The 17,959-nt window shown below is 36.1% G+C and overlaps 1 protein-coding gene across 1 annotated transcript; it reads right to left on the reverse strand.

Annotated features, from left to right (window-relative positions):
• Nucleotides 1-133: 133 nt before the first annotated feature.
• On the reverse strand, nucleotides 134-16,089 carry CMAS (cytidine monophosphate N-acetylneuraminic acid synthetase). Its single transcript, XM_027129447.1, has 8 exons — nucleotides 15,751-16,089; nucleotides 9,100-9,242; nucleotides 8,785-8,940; nucleotides 6,913-7,046; nucleotides 5,075-5,169; nucleotides 4,528-4,699; nucleotides 3,620-3,773; nucleotides 134-739 (listed from the first exon to the last, which is right to left on the reverse strand). The coding sequence occupies exons 1-8, from the start codon at nucleotides 16,008-16,010 to the stop codon at nucleotides 549-551; spliced, it is 1,305 nt and encodes a 434-aa protein (XP_026985248.1). The 5' UTR covers nucleotides 16,011-16,089; the 3' UTR covers nucleotides 134-548.
• Between the last annotated feature and the right edge of the window lie 1,870 nt (nucleotides 16,090-17,959).

The raw sequence follows: 17,959 nt of genomic DNA on the forward strand, positions 1-17,959 counted from the left end.
TATATGAAGTACAATCGGATGCTCTACAGCTGGTATTTAGTGGCTTGTTTCTCACGCTGACTGCATGGTCAGTGTTTAAAGGAAATAAGGCAATGTTTGGTAAATCTCTTCTATAGCAACAAGACAGTTTTCATCAAGTTTGTGAAATGTAATTTTATTAATAGAAGGGCATGTCTTACCAGACAAACTGTCCCAAAATAAATAAAGTTTCAGCATCATTAAGAGCACACAAACACACAATTTTACAGGATACAATACAAAGTCAATTTTGATGATGTTCTTACTTGCATTTACTAAAAATCTGAGAGAGACTGTGATCAATCTCTAAATAATGATCCTGCATAAAGAGAAAAGTACAGCACAGTTATTTCATAGAAGGTTTTGGAGTGACAGTTTGAGAAGACTCTGCTTTAAAAGATATTAAGATATATCACAAATCAAATCACACTCTCTGTTAACATTACAGCATGGAATTGTACTTAATCAAAAATAAAAGAAAAGTGGCTGAAGAAGGCTGTATACTTTCTTTTCCAACATAACACTAATTTCTATTTTTGGCATGAATTAATAACCTTTTCCATTAGTAGGAAAACGTGCTCTGCAAACTCTCGGAGGGCACCACGGCCACCATAGCTTTTGCAAATATATCCAACAGCCTTCTGGGCAGCGGCACAGGCATCAGCAGGAACGCCACTGAGGCCCGCTTTCTTCAAGCACTCCTCATCAGACACTTCATTTCCTATCAAGTTAAAGAAACACTGGTTGAATATTTAAAGAGAGAAGGAATTTTCTTCCTAAATAATGCGAACAGCAATCAGTAAGTGATTCTGGCAACTTCAGACACTGTATATTAGAATACTACAGATTAGATGGAACAAAAATAAAAGCATTTCCAAGTATAATAAATACTTAAGGTCTAGGGTTTTTCCTAAGTAATTCATAATAAATGCTTATCAATTAGAGGAGAATGGAGTATACTTTCTGCTTGCCATGCATATTACAATTACTAGAAATCTAATATAAACTATATAATTATTTAAACTTTTTATTAAGGAAAATTTCAAACATGCAAGAATCCCAAATTTATGTAATTATTAATGTTTTGCATTATTTATCAATATTCTTGTCCATTCCCTGTCCCCCAAGTTTTTTGGAGGAAAGGGAGAAGAAGGAATTCCCAGAAAACATACTTTACCCATAAACTTTGCCATCTGTCTATAATACATATATTTTTAAGAAACTGACATAATATCATCCAACCAACAAAATCAACACTAATTCCTTAATATCATCTAATAACCTAGTACATGCTCAAATATCCTCAGCTGTCTCAAAATTGTCTATAAATCAACTATAAAAAGTTGATTTATTTGAATCAGAAACCAAAAAAGGTCCACATAGTGCATTTTGTTGCTATACATATTAAGTCTCTAACAGTTCTCTCTGATTTGTATGCTGCTTGTTGAAAAATTACCATCACATTGACATAACTACATCCTTTCTCTCCCTGCCTTGCTTATTAGTTTCTCCACCTCCCCCTCTTATTTTATTTTTTTGGTAGGATGAATTTCAGAAGCTCCCAGGATCTAACATTCACCATTCTGCATATAACTATTACTATAATATAGACTAAATACTACTAATAAATGTTGGTTAAGAGTGTTTGTTTTAAATCTGTTCTACATTTATCGACTGAAATTTTTTCTTTTATTATTAAATGTATTGAAATTTGAATTGTTTTCAATGAAAGATGATAAAAATTAAAGTATTTCTTTGCATAACCCACCCCTGAAACTAAACTTTATTAAATTTTATTTATAAAAGTGTTTATTAGAATAAATGAATTCAGTAAAGTTGCAGCATACAAAATTAATACATAGAAGTCTATTGTGTTTCTATATATACTAATAATGAACTCTCAGAATGAGAAATTAAGAAAACAATCCCATTTAGTATTTCATCAAAAAGAATAAAATACTGAGGAATAAATCTAAGGAAGTAAAAGACCTACACTCAGAAAACTCTTTAAGACACTGACAAAACAAACTGAAGATGACACAAACAGATGGAAAGATATACTGTGCTCATGGATTAGAAGAATTAATGTTGTTAAAATGATCATAACTACACCAAAGGCAATCTACAGATTCAATGCAATCCCTCTACCAGAATACCAAAGGTATTTTTCGCAGAACTAGAAAAAAACTAAAATTTGTATGGAAACAAAAGACCCCAAATAGACAAAACAATCTTGAAAAAGAAGAACAGAGCTGAAGGAATCATGTTCCCTGTTTTCAAAAGCTATACTCATTAAAGCAGTATGTTAAGAGATTAATCCTAAGAGTTCTCGTCGCAGGGAAAACATATTTTTATTATCTCATATGTATCTATATGAGATGATGGATATTCACTAAATTTACTGTGATAATCACTGCATGATGTATGTAAGTTAAGTCACTGTGCTGTAGGCCTTAAACTTATACAGTGCTGTAAGTCAGTTATATCTCAATAAAATTGGAAGAAAAAAAGTGTCAACATTTTAAAGGAATACACTTTTATACATTTATGTAGCTGACACAAAATACTGCTCTGATTTTTAAAATAAAAATTTGGAGTTTATTCTCTATTTTCTTGATTTTCTAATCTCTACTTTTTATACTTTTTTCCTTATGTGATATAAGTAATGCATATTCTTGGTAGAAACTTTAAAAAAAAAAATAAACGAAGGCAAAAAAATCAAAATTAGGCTAATTATTATTATTTATGGATAATCACTGTACTTTGGCATATATATTTTACAGTTTTACTTATATAAATGATATATACTTATTACTAAATGCATACACTATTTTAAGGATTTTATATTATCTTCAATTTCTTTCCCAATAGCCTTATGAAGTTTGATTTGTGTTTATACTATAAGTAGGAAAACTAAGGCTTAGAGAAGCTGCTTAAGGTTGCACAGGTAATAGTAAGTACAGCTGGGATTTGTTATATGTTCCATTAAAATTGTTTTCTTCTTACAAAAATTGGATCATTTTCTATCAAAGGTTCTATAGTATTTTTCTCCACTGAATCTTCACATGTGATTCAAAGGCTACTCCTGAAGTCCCCGGATCACGTGCTCCCAAAGCATCCCTGTGCTTCTTCTTTTGAGGCCCATATTGTCCTTGTAAATATTTATCTCATACACGGTTTATAGTTATTATGTATTTTAATAACTTTTCATTACTGATATTCAAAAATGTTGACATCATTAGACTGTAAACCCTGTAAGCAATAAGTCCCAGCAACCAGTTCCAAGTATGCATAGAGGAGACACCTGATAAATATATTTGCTTAATGCTAAAGTGAAAAACTTGTGACATGTGACCATGTCAAGGAATACATATTACAGCATTGTTTTTAATGGTTGCATAAATCTATTTTTGCAGGATATTTAGGTGGGTTCTTTTTTTCCCTCCATTATTGGCGTATTTGTTCAATTTCTTTCCTGGAAATGGAATCTGGGGAGTCAAATCTATGTACATTTTAATAATAGCAAAATATATTCAGAATGTACTTCCTATATATCAGAAATCTTCAATCCATTATTATGGCTGAATAGGAGGACACCAACCAAGATATGCCACTTCTTTCCAGCACAGGCCCATTTCTTTTCTCCATTCATCTACAACTGCAAGCTTGTCTGGTACACTGACTTCCATTTTGCAATCCAGTTTTAAGGAAGAGAGAGTCTGCTTTGAACAGGCCCTTTCTGAGATTAACCTCACCTTAAGAAAAAAAAAAAGGGCAAAATGAGAAAACAGAAATCTCTCATAATAACACCTTTTAAATAATACAAATCACAAGTGAGTAGTCTGAAGGACTAATTAAGTAAAATCAACTAATTTATTTTAAAATGATGAAGCTTTAACACATTTGATTGCTAGTAGTCCAATAAAGGCGAAAGACCGTTTTCTACAGTGGAAAGGATTCTATCTACAGGTAAAAAATAAAATATACATTGTCTGATAACAATCTAAGATTCTCCAATAATTCAATTTATTCAGAGGGAAGTCTAACTTGTCTCTCATGCTGCTCAGAAACACGTATTTAAGATTTCTAGTGAATTCTAAGAAATCATCTTAAACTTCATTTTTGAAAATACACGTATTGTTATTTTGAATTAAAATTTTCAATCATAAGAATAAACTACATTTAAAAAATCCACCTGAGATTTGCTTTTCTCCAAATGCTGACACCTATTTTCTATGAAATCTTTCTGGTTGCAAAATCCTATCGGAAATACTAGATAGCACCGACTATCATACTCATTAAATAAATAAGAAATATTATTTATTGATAGACAAGTTACTAATTCTGCTCATCTAAAAGTAAATAGCACAATTTTCTAGGCATGTGAAAGCTAAATTTCAGATATTTTAATTGATAATACTAAAAACGTATATCTCTTATTTCCCTCACGTGTTCCTTGACCTTAAATCACAATCTTAAAAAGCATTGCTATGTTCAGGGGGCACATACCTCAATACCACTTTTCTTTAATAAACTTATCCCAATAGCATCTTTTACATCGTAAGATATTATTTCTTTTTGGTCTCCTGATACATAAATGTGGCCATTGGTTAGACATCCATCAATATTGCAAACGAAAAGTTTTATCTCCTTCAGCTTCTCTTTGCCAAAATAGCCAAATCTAAAAGAAACCAAAATAGACTTTTGAATTTTAGTGTGATACTAATCTCTCATCTGGCTAACACCAGTAAACTTGATAACCCGTTTCCATTTAATTACTCAAACGTTACCTTTCCAAGTAACCTCACATATACACTTCAACTTACAGTGCAAGGATTTTAAGTGTGGTCTAACCAGATTATGTGCTTCTCAAGTTACTGAATAAGCCATCTATAGGCATATTTTATGTATATGTCTTCCTCACATAAGCAAAATAATTACAAAAGATCCTAAGATTGGAGGATCAAAAATCAGTTGTCCACAAGTGAATTTAAATGTATCTACTAAAAATCATTCATTGTGGTCTAGTGCAAAGGCTATACAATCTTGTTTTCACCTTAAAACTCTTTGTTCTGCAATAGGCCAGTCAATGTCCACATCTATGTCCACACTGTGCTCGGCTCGCATCTCGTAGTACGCCATTTTCCCACCCTAAAGATAGCACAGGTGCCATGAGGACTGTTGTCAACATGCATTCACACATATCAAAAAGTTTATTACAATACAGAACAATGAATCCACTTCTATAGTACTAAGAAAAATGAATAAGCCAGTAATACCAGACATACAACAAATAATTTTTTTTGGAGGGGAGAGCTTATTGTTTTCCATATATTCAAACCACATAAAACAAACAACCTTGACATTTTTCAAATTCTATTTACACAGTGCAAGTTCCCATTTTTCTTTAAATAGATTTTAAAGACTGAAACAGAGTAGAAATAATATGCATCCTCCAGTATTCTGACCACAAGGAATTTTCTGGGAATCCCTAATTGTATCCCCTTTGTTCTGGTAGTCTCTCCCATCATCATCCAAAAGCAGTAGTATAAATGTTTTTGGAACTTCTGTTCCTATTTGCAATAGGGGTAAGATTGGGGAGGAAAAGGAACTGTAGTATCTACTGTACAGAACTGCCTTAGATCCCTGAGCTACAGATGGGAGTGGACAATAATTGTCTGGGTCACATGTGGGTAAAGGTAGGAACAGTGTCATGATCCTGGGGTGTGGGGCAAGAGGAGTGAGGCCTTTCCTGATTGTAATCATTTGAAGGTCAATATCAATCACTAGAAATTTTCATATTTCAGAATTGTCAGTCTCTTTACAAATCTTGTTACAATGAGAAACCTACTTTTCTCCACACTTTAGGAAAGGGTCAAATCACATTCCCCCTTAGCAAAGAGCTTATGGAGGGTGGTATCTATAGATGTCAAATCTAATTTTCCTGAATACTCAAACTTAACTGAACAGCCAGTCTACAGTTCGCCTACTGACCAGAAGATTGGAAAAATTCCCTCCCCTTAGAGAATGAGTCACATTAGAATTTTTACTATAAAGAATGGAGCTCGGGGGTTCTTAAGTGCTATTTTTTGAGTAACATAGGACCTGAATCCAAATCCTAACAGTGCCATTCACAACTTGTTTTTGCTTTGAACCAATTGCTTCATTTTTCAGAGCTGCTATTTCCTCCTCTGAAACAGAACTAGGAACATCCATTTTATTCCGTTATATAAGATAACCTATGTAGTATTTCATATAGTCCTGGGTCCATAGTAAATGCTGAATAAAGAATAGCTGTAACCAAAATGAACAAATAGTATATGATGTAACGTAACCACACAGGCTCTAAAGATGAGAGAGACATCCAACTCCCTTATTGTAAAATGAGAACATCAAGACTCAGAACAGATAAAATGATATATTCAAGGTTAAATAGTTATAGAGATTTTACTACAATATATTCCAGTTTTCCTGATGCCCAGGTTGGTGCTCTTTCACCTCTACTATACTGTTGTGTTTTTTGTCTCTTTTCAAAGTAATAAAGGTTATTCAACTGTACAACCACAACTTGACAGTAATACAACTATGGATTAAAAACAGAGTTTTGAATGAAATAATATGAATACCAGGACACATATAGAACATTCAATACTTGTTTCATTTCTTATCTTAATGTTGCAACTGTAGCAGGATCTTTCCCATATTCACTGAATGAACCCCAAAGATCATTTTGGGGTAAGTGTGCAGGATAAATGCCTCAGATGATAAATCTTGTCAGTTACTGCTTTTCCCCTAGGGGTTAATACTTTCCTTTATGTGCCATACTTCTTTCTTAGAACTCAAAGTATATAGATAAAAGGGTTTGAAAGGTTTTTGCAAAATGAGGGCACAAACCTGTAAGTAACCCATCTCTATCAAATGTCTTTTAGCAAAATAAAACGAGCCATTTTCATATAATTCTCCATCCCAGTCTTGTCGACGAGGTCGTTTAGCTGGATTCAAATTCAGAGGCTCAGTCATTTCACGAACTAAACGCAAAAAGCTACAGTAAGTCCCAGGTGCTTTGAACACTGAAAATGTTCATTCAGTAATTTTTTTAAAAAGCAAATAAAAATGAACTCAGAAGGTAGAATATTTCTGTGTCTAAATAAACAATTTAAAAGATTTTTTAAAGAAACAAAACCTCTAATAATTCTGATGATTTATCTTTGCTTTTCAATAACAATAATAAGAGAAAAATAAGGTATCTTACAGAGAAATTCTGAGCAATTAAAGTTTTAAACTATTTATACAAATATAATGCTTTGGGAGGACATAAAGGCAACCTTAAAATAGTTTCAAAAGAACTGAATTTGTTATAAAGTACCCATAGTTCCGTATTTGAGCCCTTTAAATCTACTGCTCACTATGAGCTTCTATAGAAATACAATGTATGTGTTATTTATCTAATGTGGTTGAGAAATTACTCTCATGGAATTATTACAGAAAAATGAATACTTCCCCACTAAATTATTGAAACTTTAATATTGATAGAACTGCTTATATAATGTATGATACATTCTTACTAGTAGTTAAAAAAATACTAATATAAAATATACATAACAATAAATAAATAATGTTTACTTATTATTATTGTTGGTAATAATGAAGGCTGAGCAATACCAACATTAATGATTATAACGTGATATAATAAATGAAGCCTTCAGTATTGGTATATAGGAATTCCCTTGGCTTTCCACTAAATTTTTGCCAAATTTGTGTTTGTGGATGTGTCTGGATACTTTTTGAACTTTAATCACATATCATATAAAGCTCAATATTCAGTTTAACACTGGGCTTCCTTGATTTGTTCAAAAATGTGTTTTACAAGCTTTAATCCTTCCTATATCTTATTTCTGATATTTAGTGAATAAGTTCAAAATATTATATATATAAAACTTAACGTAGAACTTGCTACAGAGAAGACACTCAATAAATGCTTATTGAATGAAATCAATAAATTTAGTCATTGATATACTGCATTGATTTTGACAGCATTCATATTTAGAGGCTGAAAAATCATCATTTTCTGTCTATAACTTTATCTTCTTATCTTAATTGCTCTTTTGTGGACCTTCTCCATTTTCACTGCATCTTCCCCTCTCCTTTAAGTCAAACATAGGTTAAGACCAGCTTTCCTACATTCAACACATGTCAGGGCATTGAAGAGTAATCACACTGCCTTTCTTCAAGTATGTTACTTTTACCTATTTGTTGGTGATTCTATTCTTTATTACAGATTTTGCTACTTCATCTGGCTAGAAATCAGGCTCTAGCTAAACGTTATGGAACTCTTTTTGCACAAGAAGTTACAAATTTTGGGAAGCAATTCCACAAATTCATTCTTGAGGTTCTCCAAAACTTTTTGGTGGAAGATTTCTATTCCCACAATTCTGTGATTTATACGGAGTTTATCAAACAAGTCTAGAACAACATAAAAGTATTTGCTCTAGAAAAATGACATGTCTTCCTCAAAATACAAATAGAGGGTTAAAATAATCCTTTGTAAAAAGTAATTTGGTAGAGAATTAATTTGGTCTCATTGTTTTGCCTCAATAATCACAAGATTTAGAACACATTATAAATGTTATTACCTACTAGAGTTAAGAATCCCATGTTCTATTTTACTGCTCCCTTTTTACTCTCCCCACTCCTAAAGAATATTTACATATGAAAAATTAATTCTCCATAAAATGAGCTAAAATAAAGATTGATACAACAGATTACCTCCTTTCTGAATTTCACCCCATCGAAACTGATGGCGTCTCACAACAGAGAAAACAGAATCATATCCTTCTTCTCGAATCATTTCTGCAACTTTTTGAAGATCAGTAGGATGTAAACACGGAGAAGTAGCTTGAATATTTCCTACAATGTCAACCTCTTAAAAAGACAAAACAAATGAAAAGAACATCAAAATAAAGTTCTTTGCAAGCAAGTAATACTAAGATCTAAATTCAAATGTTAAAACAAGTCTTGTGAAATGATAGGCAAGTTGGAAATTATGTAAAATTTTGAATAAACTATTAGTCAAACTCATACCATTGTGATAATTAAGAAATTCTATGATGGCATCTAGTGAGGTAGAACTGTCTTTTGAAGCTTCAGAACTTCTTCGATGAACTTGTGCACCAAATTGTTTGGCCACATTCTCAATTTCATCATGGTCTGTTGAAACCCAAACACTGTACAGATATTAAAAAATAAAAAGCCAAATCACTAAAAAAAAAATCATTAAAGATAAAAAGGAGCTCTGCAACCCCAAAAATACAGCTTACATAATGTTAGAATAGTTTTTGTACCAGCAAAATAATGTTACAGATAGAAATTAATATAAAATTTAAAGAAAAATAAAGTATTTTCTATGTAAACTACATTTTAAAATGTCTGAATCAAAAATGTGGTCCTAGATGTAATATTTATATTTACATATATAAATATTTATATTATATATAACATTATTTATATACATATTATTTACATAGCCCTAGATATAGTTTTATAAAGTTAGAAAAAAATGATAATTGGTATTTTTGAAGCTACTGGTATATTAAAGACACTAGTAACACAAGAAGTTCAAATCTAAAGAAAATAAAGAAGATACTGCTTCTCATTCCCCATCAAAATCCAAAATATTGTGTATTTAATATACTTGCTAAGAAAAAAATGGATTTGGCTTAGCCAAAGCACAACACTCAAAGAGTTTCAAGCTTAGTAGAGACTAAATGCCCAAAACAATCAGACAAGCCAACTCTTTTTTTTTTTTTGGCCAACTAACAATGGGTATATAAATATCTGAACATAGAATCAAGTGGGTAAAGCCACCGATAACAATTAAAGATGTGGAGAACATGACTTGATTGGCTCAGGAGAGCTTAGATGAACAGCTCTATTAGCCACAGCTTACAGAGTTGACCATTTGGACTTTATAAGATGACGACTAAGAGTAAAATATAAAACATTATTTGGGGGCGTGTACTAGTCTGTACTGAATTGTTTCCTTGACCTTTACAAATCCCCACTGCTAGAAACAGAAGATGTGAGTTATTACTCTAGCCACAATGTTTTTATAGTGACATTACACAAAGAAATCTGAATGACTTCTTTGGTATATGCATATACAGTTGACCCTTGAACAACACTGGTTTGAACTGTGTGAATGTTTTTCAGTAAATGTACTGGAAAAATTTTAGAAGGTCTGCTAAAATTTGAAAAAAATCGCAAACTGTGTAGCCTAGTAATATTGGAAAAAATAAGAAAAAGTTAGGTGGGACTTCCCTGGCGGTCCAGTGGTTACGACTCCGTGCTTCCAATACAGGGGGTGTGGTTTCGATCCCTGGTTGGGGAACTAAGATCGCACATGCTGCGAGGCATGGCCAAAAAATAAACAACAACGATGTAATTAAACCAGCCAAGATGACTAAGTATAATACCACAAAAACGCAAAAAAAAAAAAAAAAGTATGCCATGAACGCATAAAACATATGTAGATAACAGTCTATCCTTACATAGATATGAGTGATATTTAATATAAAGTTAATAATGTTTTACTTTTCTGTTTTTTAACTCTGCCCATCATCACAGGTAAGTGGTTTTTTTAAAAAATGGAACAATGTTTCTGACACTGTATTATGAATATGACTGTAATACTGTATGCCATAAAAATTTTATAATGATTCATTCATTAGTGTATAGGCTAGGCTACCGTGAAGCAATCATACTGATTACAACAGGCTACCATAAAGCAATCACACTGTTGCTTCTTTGTTATCAATGCCCGAATCATTATACCTGTAAATAAATATGAATTTCTTTTTCACATTATCTTTTTATTTTTGATGTTCAGTGTTAGTAATATGTGTAACATCTACAGTTTTGTATCATATGACAATATTGATACTGACAGGTGATTCATCTTGTAAACAAAGTAAACTTATGATATAGTGCAGTACTGTAAATGTATTTTGTCTTATGATTTTCTTTTCTCTAGCTTACTTTATTGTAATATACTATACAATACATATATATTATAAAATGTGTTAATAATAAAAAATAAATAAAACATAAAACTAAATAAAACATAATGTGTTTCAGATATAGAAAACTCATGGTTACTCGTGGGGAGAGGGAAAGGGGGAGGGCCAATATAGGGGTAGGGGAAAAAAAAGGGTTATTATGGGATTACATAAAATCATGTGTGAAACTTTTGAAAATTGTAAAGCACTAAGGAATTTAAAGAATCTTTCAATTAAAAAAATCAATTAAATTTTAAAAACATAATGTGTTTATGTTACTGGTAAGGCTTTAGTGAACAGTAGGCTATTAGTAGTTAAGTTTTGGTGGATCAAAAGCTAATCTGGGATTTTTGACTGCCCGGGGTGGGGAGTTGACACCCCTGACCCCACATTGTTCAAGGGTCAACTCTATTTCTTTTACCCCTTTCATTCAGTATCTACTGAATGAATGAGAACCTGCATGTTTCAAACGTCTATGCTCAATTGTCAAGAGTGAAAAGAGAGAAACTAAAGAAAAATTTCTAACATCTCTGGCTTTCATTTATGAATTTAATTTCATTTATTGCCTTTACTATTGGCAGATGATTTAATAGAGATAAAGTCAATAAACCCCCATAGTGCCTCCAATTTGTTTTTCAGAGGAAACCTAGTAAACAAGATGAGCCATTGGCTAGGAGTCAAGTGTGTCATACCTACTCATGTCATTCTGCGCAAGGCACAACATAGGAGCCCTCATTTTCCTCCATCTCAAAATCTGAAATAATTTTGGGATAAGTTTTTCACTGGAAAGTGTCACAAAGTTATATAACAAAGTGAAGTACCAACAAAAATGTAGTGAATTTTTTAAAGAGAGGATAAAAGGAGGGTGGTGATGGTAACAGTAAAAAAGTAAACAGTAAAAGGAAGAGATGAGTCTTTTGACATCTGGTTTCCATCACTAATTGAAATAAATTACTGAAGCCATTTACTTTATTATCCTGATCTTTACTGTAATAAACATTCAACACCTCAGGATTCAGTGATCTTTTGGAAATGCTAACAGTAAATAAGAAATAACAGAGGTTGGGAAGAGGTTTGCCTGTGTTTCATCTTTCCTCCCTTTTATTATTCATTTATTCATTCATTCATGAAATGATTCCTGACTGCCTATTCTGTTTCAGGCCCTACTCTGGACACTGGGATATATAATCCATTTTCTTGAGAAACTCTCAGCGGATTGGTAGAGACAGCGAGAGGTAAGGAAGCAATAACTAACCTTTCTACAATGCTTTACTTTTTACAAGGTATTTTTATAGTGCCTGCTACATAACAGGTGCTCAATTTGTTGAATGAATGAAACAGTAGATGGTTAAGAGCATGGACTCTGAAGGAAGGGCTTCAAATCCCGGCTCTACCACAAGCTAGCTTTATGACTCTAGGTCAAATCTCCCTAAGCCTCAATTTTCAGTAAAATGGAGGTAATAATAGTAGTAATTACCTAATATGATTGTTATGAGAATTCAACATAAACCACAATACAGAATAAACGTTTATTAAGTGTTAGCTATTGAAAATAATAAAATAGGAATGGCAATAAAGGAACAGCTACACAGTCTCATCCTCACACTGACTCTGTTGGAAGGAAAACTGAAGTTTTGCTTTCAGACCTTCAAAGGTCCAAATGTCTAATTTGTATGTATTATGTAAGGCAATGGCATTATGAATATGAAAACAGCATCTTATAGGTACACTTAAAATACAATGATCATCATTTATTAGAAGGACTAAGTCAGTCAATCATTCTCCCTTGGTTTAGGGGCATCAGATGAGGCAGGGCAAAAGAGAAAGAATGAGCAAATGAACAAACAGGGCTAATAAAATTTAAAATCAAGTATAAAGTAAATGTCAAAGTTCAACACCAATGGCTTTAAATTTAAAATCAAGTATAAAGTAAATGTCAAAGTTCAACGTCAATGGCTTTAAATTTAAAATCAAGTATAAAGTAAATGTCAAAGTTCAATGTCAATGGCTTTAAATTTAAAATCAAGTATAAAGTAAATGTCAGAGTTCAACGTCAATGGCTTTAGCCTCAGATGAAGTCATACTACATCTAACAGGATGAACAGGAGTATCAACCATGATCCCTACGACAGAAACTTCAAATCATAAGCTGCCATTTCAAGGACAACATAGCATGGCCTTTCATTAATCATAAATCCACACCCTAGAAATGAAACCAAAACTTATGTTTATCTTTCACGTTAGGCAACATTTTAAAAAATCAATTTACTCTGAGATTCACTTACACAGCACTTAACCACTGTTGAAACCAAGCTCTTAAAAACTCAGCTCAAACAATAGCTTTTTACTAAATGAAAATATTATCTCAGCATTTTTCTTGACTGTTAACTCTCCAAGTTAGTGTGCAAAGTTAGCAACCTTGAAAGTATTGTTAGCTTTGATTCTAAGCCGGCCAGAAACTCAATTAAGTCAAAATGATTTTGAACAAAGTAATCTCCAGGCCCGAAAAACACAAATCAGGCAAGCTACGGTTTTCCCCAGTTCCTTCATAGGGTACATATGTGTTGAAGGAGGCAGAAGGGGAGAAGCAGGAAGGCTGCTCCAAACTGACTGCAGCTTCAGAATAAGTCAATTAAATTCAAATCTACCCCTCCTGGGTGGTAGATTAGAACTCAAAGGGCAGAGAGGGATGTATAACTGCAAGCTTTCTAAATTAACTGTTTTAAGAGGGCATCCAGGGGCTATCTGCCAGAAGAACATAGGTAAATTCTCCCGGCAGCACTGAGCACGCATTTTCGGGGGCTGGGATCATCCTAAGAACAAGGCCTTAAGCTGCTAGAAACCATGACAGAGTTTGGTTGAACACAGACGTTTGGATGGAGTTGTTTGTTATGTGTGGAAAGTTCTGCCGTTCTCAGCAAAACTACCCCCATACCATAAGGGGAGAGCCTATCTAGAAGAATCAAGAAATAGGGGATTATGGTGACCAAGTGCACTATCCCCTTACTTTCTTTTTCTTAAAAATATGTATTATCACCTGGTACAGTATACACTGTTTATATATTAACTGTCTTCTCCCTATTATAATGCAAGCTCCACCAGCCTAGGGGTGGACCCTTCTGCTATGACCCTTGGTTAAGGACACATAACAGTGCCTGTCACATAGTAGGTAGTCAATAAATGTTTGCTGAATGAATGAATCATTTTTGCCCTTGAATCTGTATCTCAAACAAGCCCTACCTTTTTTTGTTTAGCCAGTTTGAAAGGGGTTTCTAGACATATGCAACTGGAGTTGTAAATGCATTCTGTTCTCAATCTATTATGAATGTGATATTCCTCTCTAGTTTATGTCACAAAACTAGGATTTTACTACATCACTACTAACTGGATACACCTTCTCTCGGTCCTTTTTTTTTTTTTTTTCCCCAGTGTGTACCCTTTGTAAGGAGGTAAAAATGTCCAGAAGTCTGTGAGCTTAACACGGAAAGAACCATGTCACACACATCTTGCTGTTCCCTTGGATGTGTATGGCAGAAATTAGGGTTCAGTGTTTACTGAACTGAACCAAATCCCCCAGTCTTTCTTTATCACTCCTTTGCACACTTCCTGTTACATTACTGTTATATTCTGTGTGCCAGCTCTTATTTACCTTGCACCACCCAGGACTTCCTTTGGATAAAAACATTAAGAAAATTAGTAAATTTATACTTTTTTGGTACCTCCTTTGTAAACAAGAACAGTTAAGTGAAAATCATTTATCCATATATTAATGTAGGTAATTAATATGCTCCAAAAACAGCCATCTCTTTAAAAACCAAAACCCAAACATCAAAAAGGTGAAAATAATTTACTTTCCACGGTAACAAATTCAAGCATAATTAGGTTGAAATTACCATGTGTAAGTTCATTCTTGGCACAGAATTCTATCTCCCTTCTTTTATGAATGACATAAGCTTGTAACTCCTGGCCAATACGGCATACGGCCATGTCTCTAAAAGATGCACAATTAAAACTGTCCTTAGGACAAACGAGGTTCCAAAGGTATGATCAAACCATTTATAAGCATTTCATCAAACAGTCCAGCGGTGCGGTTTTCCACTCTCGCACCTACATACAAATGTGGGGAGTTGTCTAGATTGTGCTGACTCACAGGCAGATAGCTTAGAGTATTTTCCAAAGGTCAGGAAAGGATCTCCAAGCTGAGCTTGAAATGAGAAAAGCCTTGACAGCCCACTCCATTCATGAACCCGATGCCTCCTTAATCGAACAGCACCAGGTGGGTATCAGACGCCGGGCAACAGGGGAAAGCCAACGGCCACTGCCTAAAGGAGTTCACAGATTATCGCAGACGTTTCACAAGGGTGGACTCCTTTCCTTTACCCTGCGAGGTCAACCCGGGCAGCGCAGACAGTAGAGAAGAGGAAATCTCCCCCTTTACGGATGTTATTCTCAAGGGCGGAGACAGGAACGGTCCCAAGTTCATGGCTATTAGCAGCTACGGAACAAGGAAGAAGCTGGAGCCCCTCCTCCCCCGGCTGCCAGCCGGGGCCCAGACACCCCGGATCTTGCACACCCCTTACGGGGGCGATTGCCCCCCGGAGCCCCTGCCCCTCCGGCGGCCCGGCTCCCCCTCACGACCCCCGCCCAGGCCGCACCGCCCACTCTCGCACATGCGCACCTCTGGAAGACCCCCGAGTCCAGGGCCGCACGCAGGACCCAGCCAATGAGCGGGACCCCCGCCAGGTGCTTAATGTTCTTCAGGGGGATGCCCTTGCTGCCGCCGCGGGCCAGGATTAGGGCCGCAAGGTGCGGGGGCTTCTCCACACCTCGGCCCTGGCCCCCGCGCGAGTTGCGCTGCAGCTTTGGCGGCCGACCCCGGGAGGGCCGGCCCCGCGGGTTGGAGACGGAGGTGGCGGCCCCCTTCTCCACCGAGTCCATCTTCCTCCCGCGCCTTCTCCCCAGCTTCTCCACATCCGGGAGCTCTTCTCTCGCCACCTCAGCTCGGCGCCGCCCGACCTCCCCGCCCGACCGCTAGCGGGGGTGGCTGTTCCCGGCCCCGCCCACCGCCACGTCCCCGCGCCCTCGCGGGGCACGCCGGGAATTGTAGTCCGCGGGTCGCTCGCAGGGTCCCGGAGGGCCGGTAGGCTCTGCCCGGACGACCCCCAAATCCAAGCCCGGCACGGAAAGGCCAGAAATGCCTGGAAGGAAGTGTAGCTTCTAGGGGGCTCGATATTGTATGGAGATTAATAAAATAGGCAACACAGGTTACCGATCTTCTGCTGAAGAACTTCTCCATTTAGGAATTGTGGTGGGTTTTCCACGGCACACCCTGGTGCACCCGAACACTAATCAATTTTATATTTTAAAATGTATATTTTAAACGTCCGTCTTTCTGCTATGTTTCTGACTCATTGTTTCCAAGAGATGACCTCATTCGAATGTCCTCCAAGCACCTTAAATTCAACATTTTAAAAACAACCCTCCCAGAGCAACCCTGTATTTTTGGTAACCATGTGAGGAGAAGCTCAAACTGCTTCTACCTCTGCATTTTCTTTTTCTTTCTTTCTTTTTTTTTTTTAAATTGAGGTGTAACTGACATATAACATGTTAGTTTCAGGTGTACAATGTAATGATTCAATATTTGTATGTATTGGGAAATGATCACCACAATAGGTTTAGTTAACCTTTCAACATATCTGTCTGCCTTTTCTATCAAATATCACCATCCGTCTGGTGGAAAAACTTGGAAGTCAACCTTGTCTATTCCCTTCTAAGTGTAGTAGACACCTGTTAGTTTTCTTGTTTTGGGACTTCTGAAAACCTTTTCCTTTCAGCAATTGTCACCTCTCTTACCTGGTTTGCGTTTCACGCAAATCCTCAGCAGTGTAGCAGTGGGTGTGTGACCCAAGCTGATCAATCTAAGTACCTCAGCTTCCTGAAGGCAGTTGTGGTCTAGGAGCAGGCATATGACCAAGCAGAGCCTCTTGGCGTCCTTTCCAGAGACTCTGGGAAAGAAAGGATCTTTTTCTTGCTGAATATTTGGGTGCTAAGGACCCTGTAAACCTGAATCCTGAGGGCAGGATGAGGGAAGGGGGATGGTGGGAGTTTCTGTTCTGAAATTGGCTGGGAGGCTGATGTTCACACAGAAGAAAACAGGGCCAAGACATGCAGGAGAAGAGAGAAAGAGCCCCGATGGCATCATTGAAACCTCTTAATCCAGCCAAGAGGTTCAAAGGTGCGCGCGTGCGCACACACACACGCACATACATGCATACATATATCTCTGTTTTGGGGTGGTTTTTAAGGAAGGAATCTCCTACCTAGCATGCATTTTGTTTTTTACCACTTTTGCAAGCCTGTATCTGGAAGTAGAGAGTCTCCTTGTCTGTCCTGGGTAAAGGCTAGTACATCCAGAACGAATGAAAGGTAGTAGTACTGCCTCTTCTTCTCAAGACGTGACAGAAAGCCATTGTGCTTCTCAGGTCTTGGCTCTTTCTGAAGGAGACAGAGTAAGCCTTTCGTGTTTTGGGTCCTGGACAGGCACTGGAAACTTCACGTCTCATCTGTTTGCCTGTGAAGCAGCTCAGCCCTTACTGGGACTGGTTCTGGGAGAAGGTGCTGAATGTGGGGTAGTGTGGCTGTAAACAGACATCAGTGCTGTGCCTGAGGAAGGTGGGCAGACCCCAAGAACCATCCCAGCACTCCAGGCCAAGTGACCACTTTGCCCCCAATGTACTGGCTCATTGACTGGGACCTTCACAGTTATTTTGCTTGAGAGAGAGCAACACTGATTTTTTGGTAACCATGTAAGGAGGACATCTACTGCTTCTTACACACCAAAACCTCTTTTCTCCTTTCCACACCAATAACAATCTTAGTTCCCACTA

The sequence above is a fragment of the Aethalodelphis obliquidens genome, unplaced genomic scaffold (assembly GCF_003676395.1).
Source record: "Aethalodelphis obliquidens isolate GAN/ISIS:26980383/991018 unplaced genomic scaffold, ASM367639v1 scaffold36, whole genome shotgun sequence".
Taxonomy (NCBI): domain Eukaryota; kingdom Metazoa; phylum Chordata; class Mammalia; order Artiodactyla; family Delphinidae; genus Aethalodelphis; species Aethalodelphis obliquidens.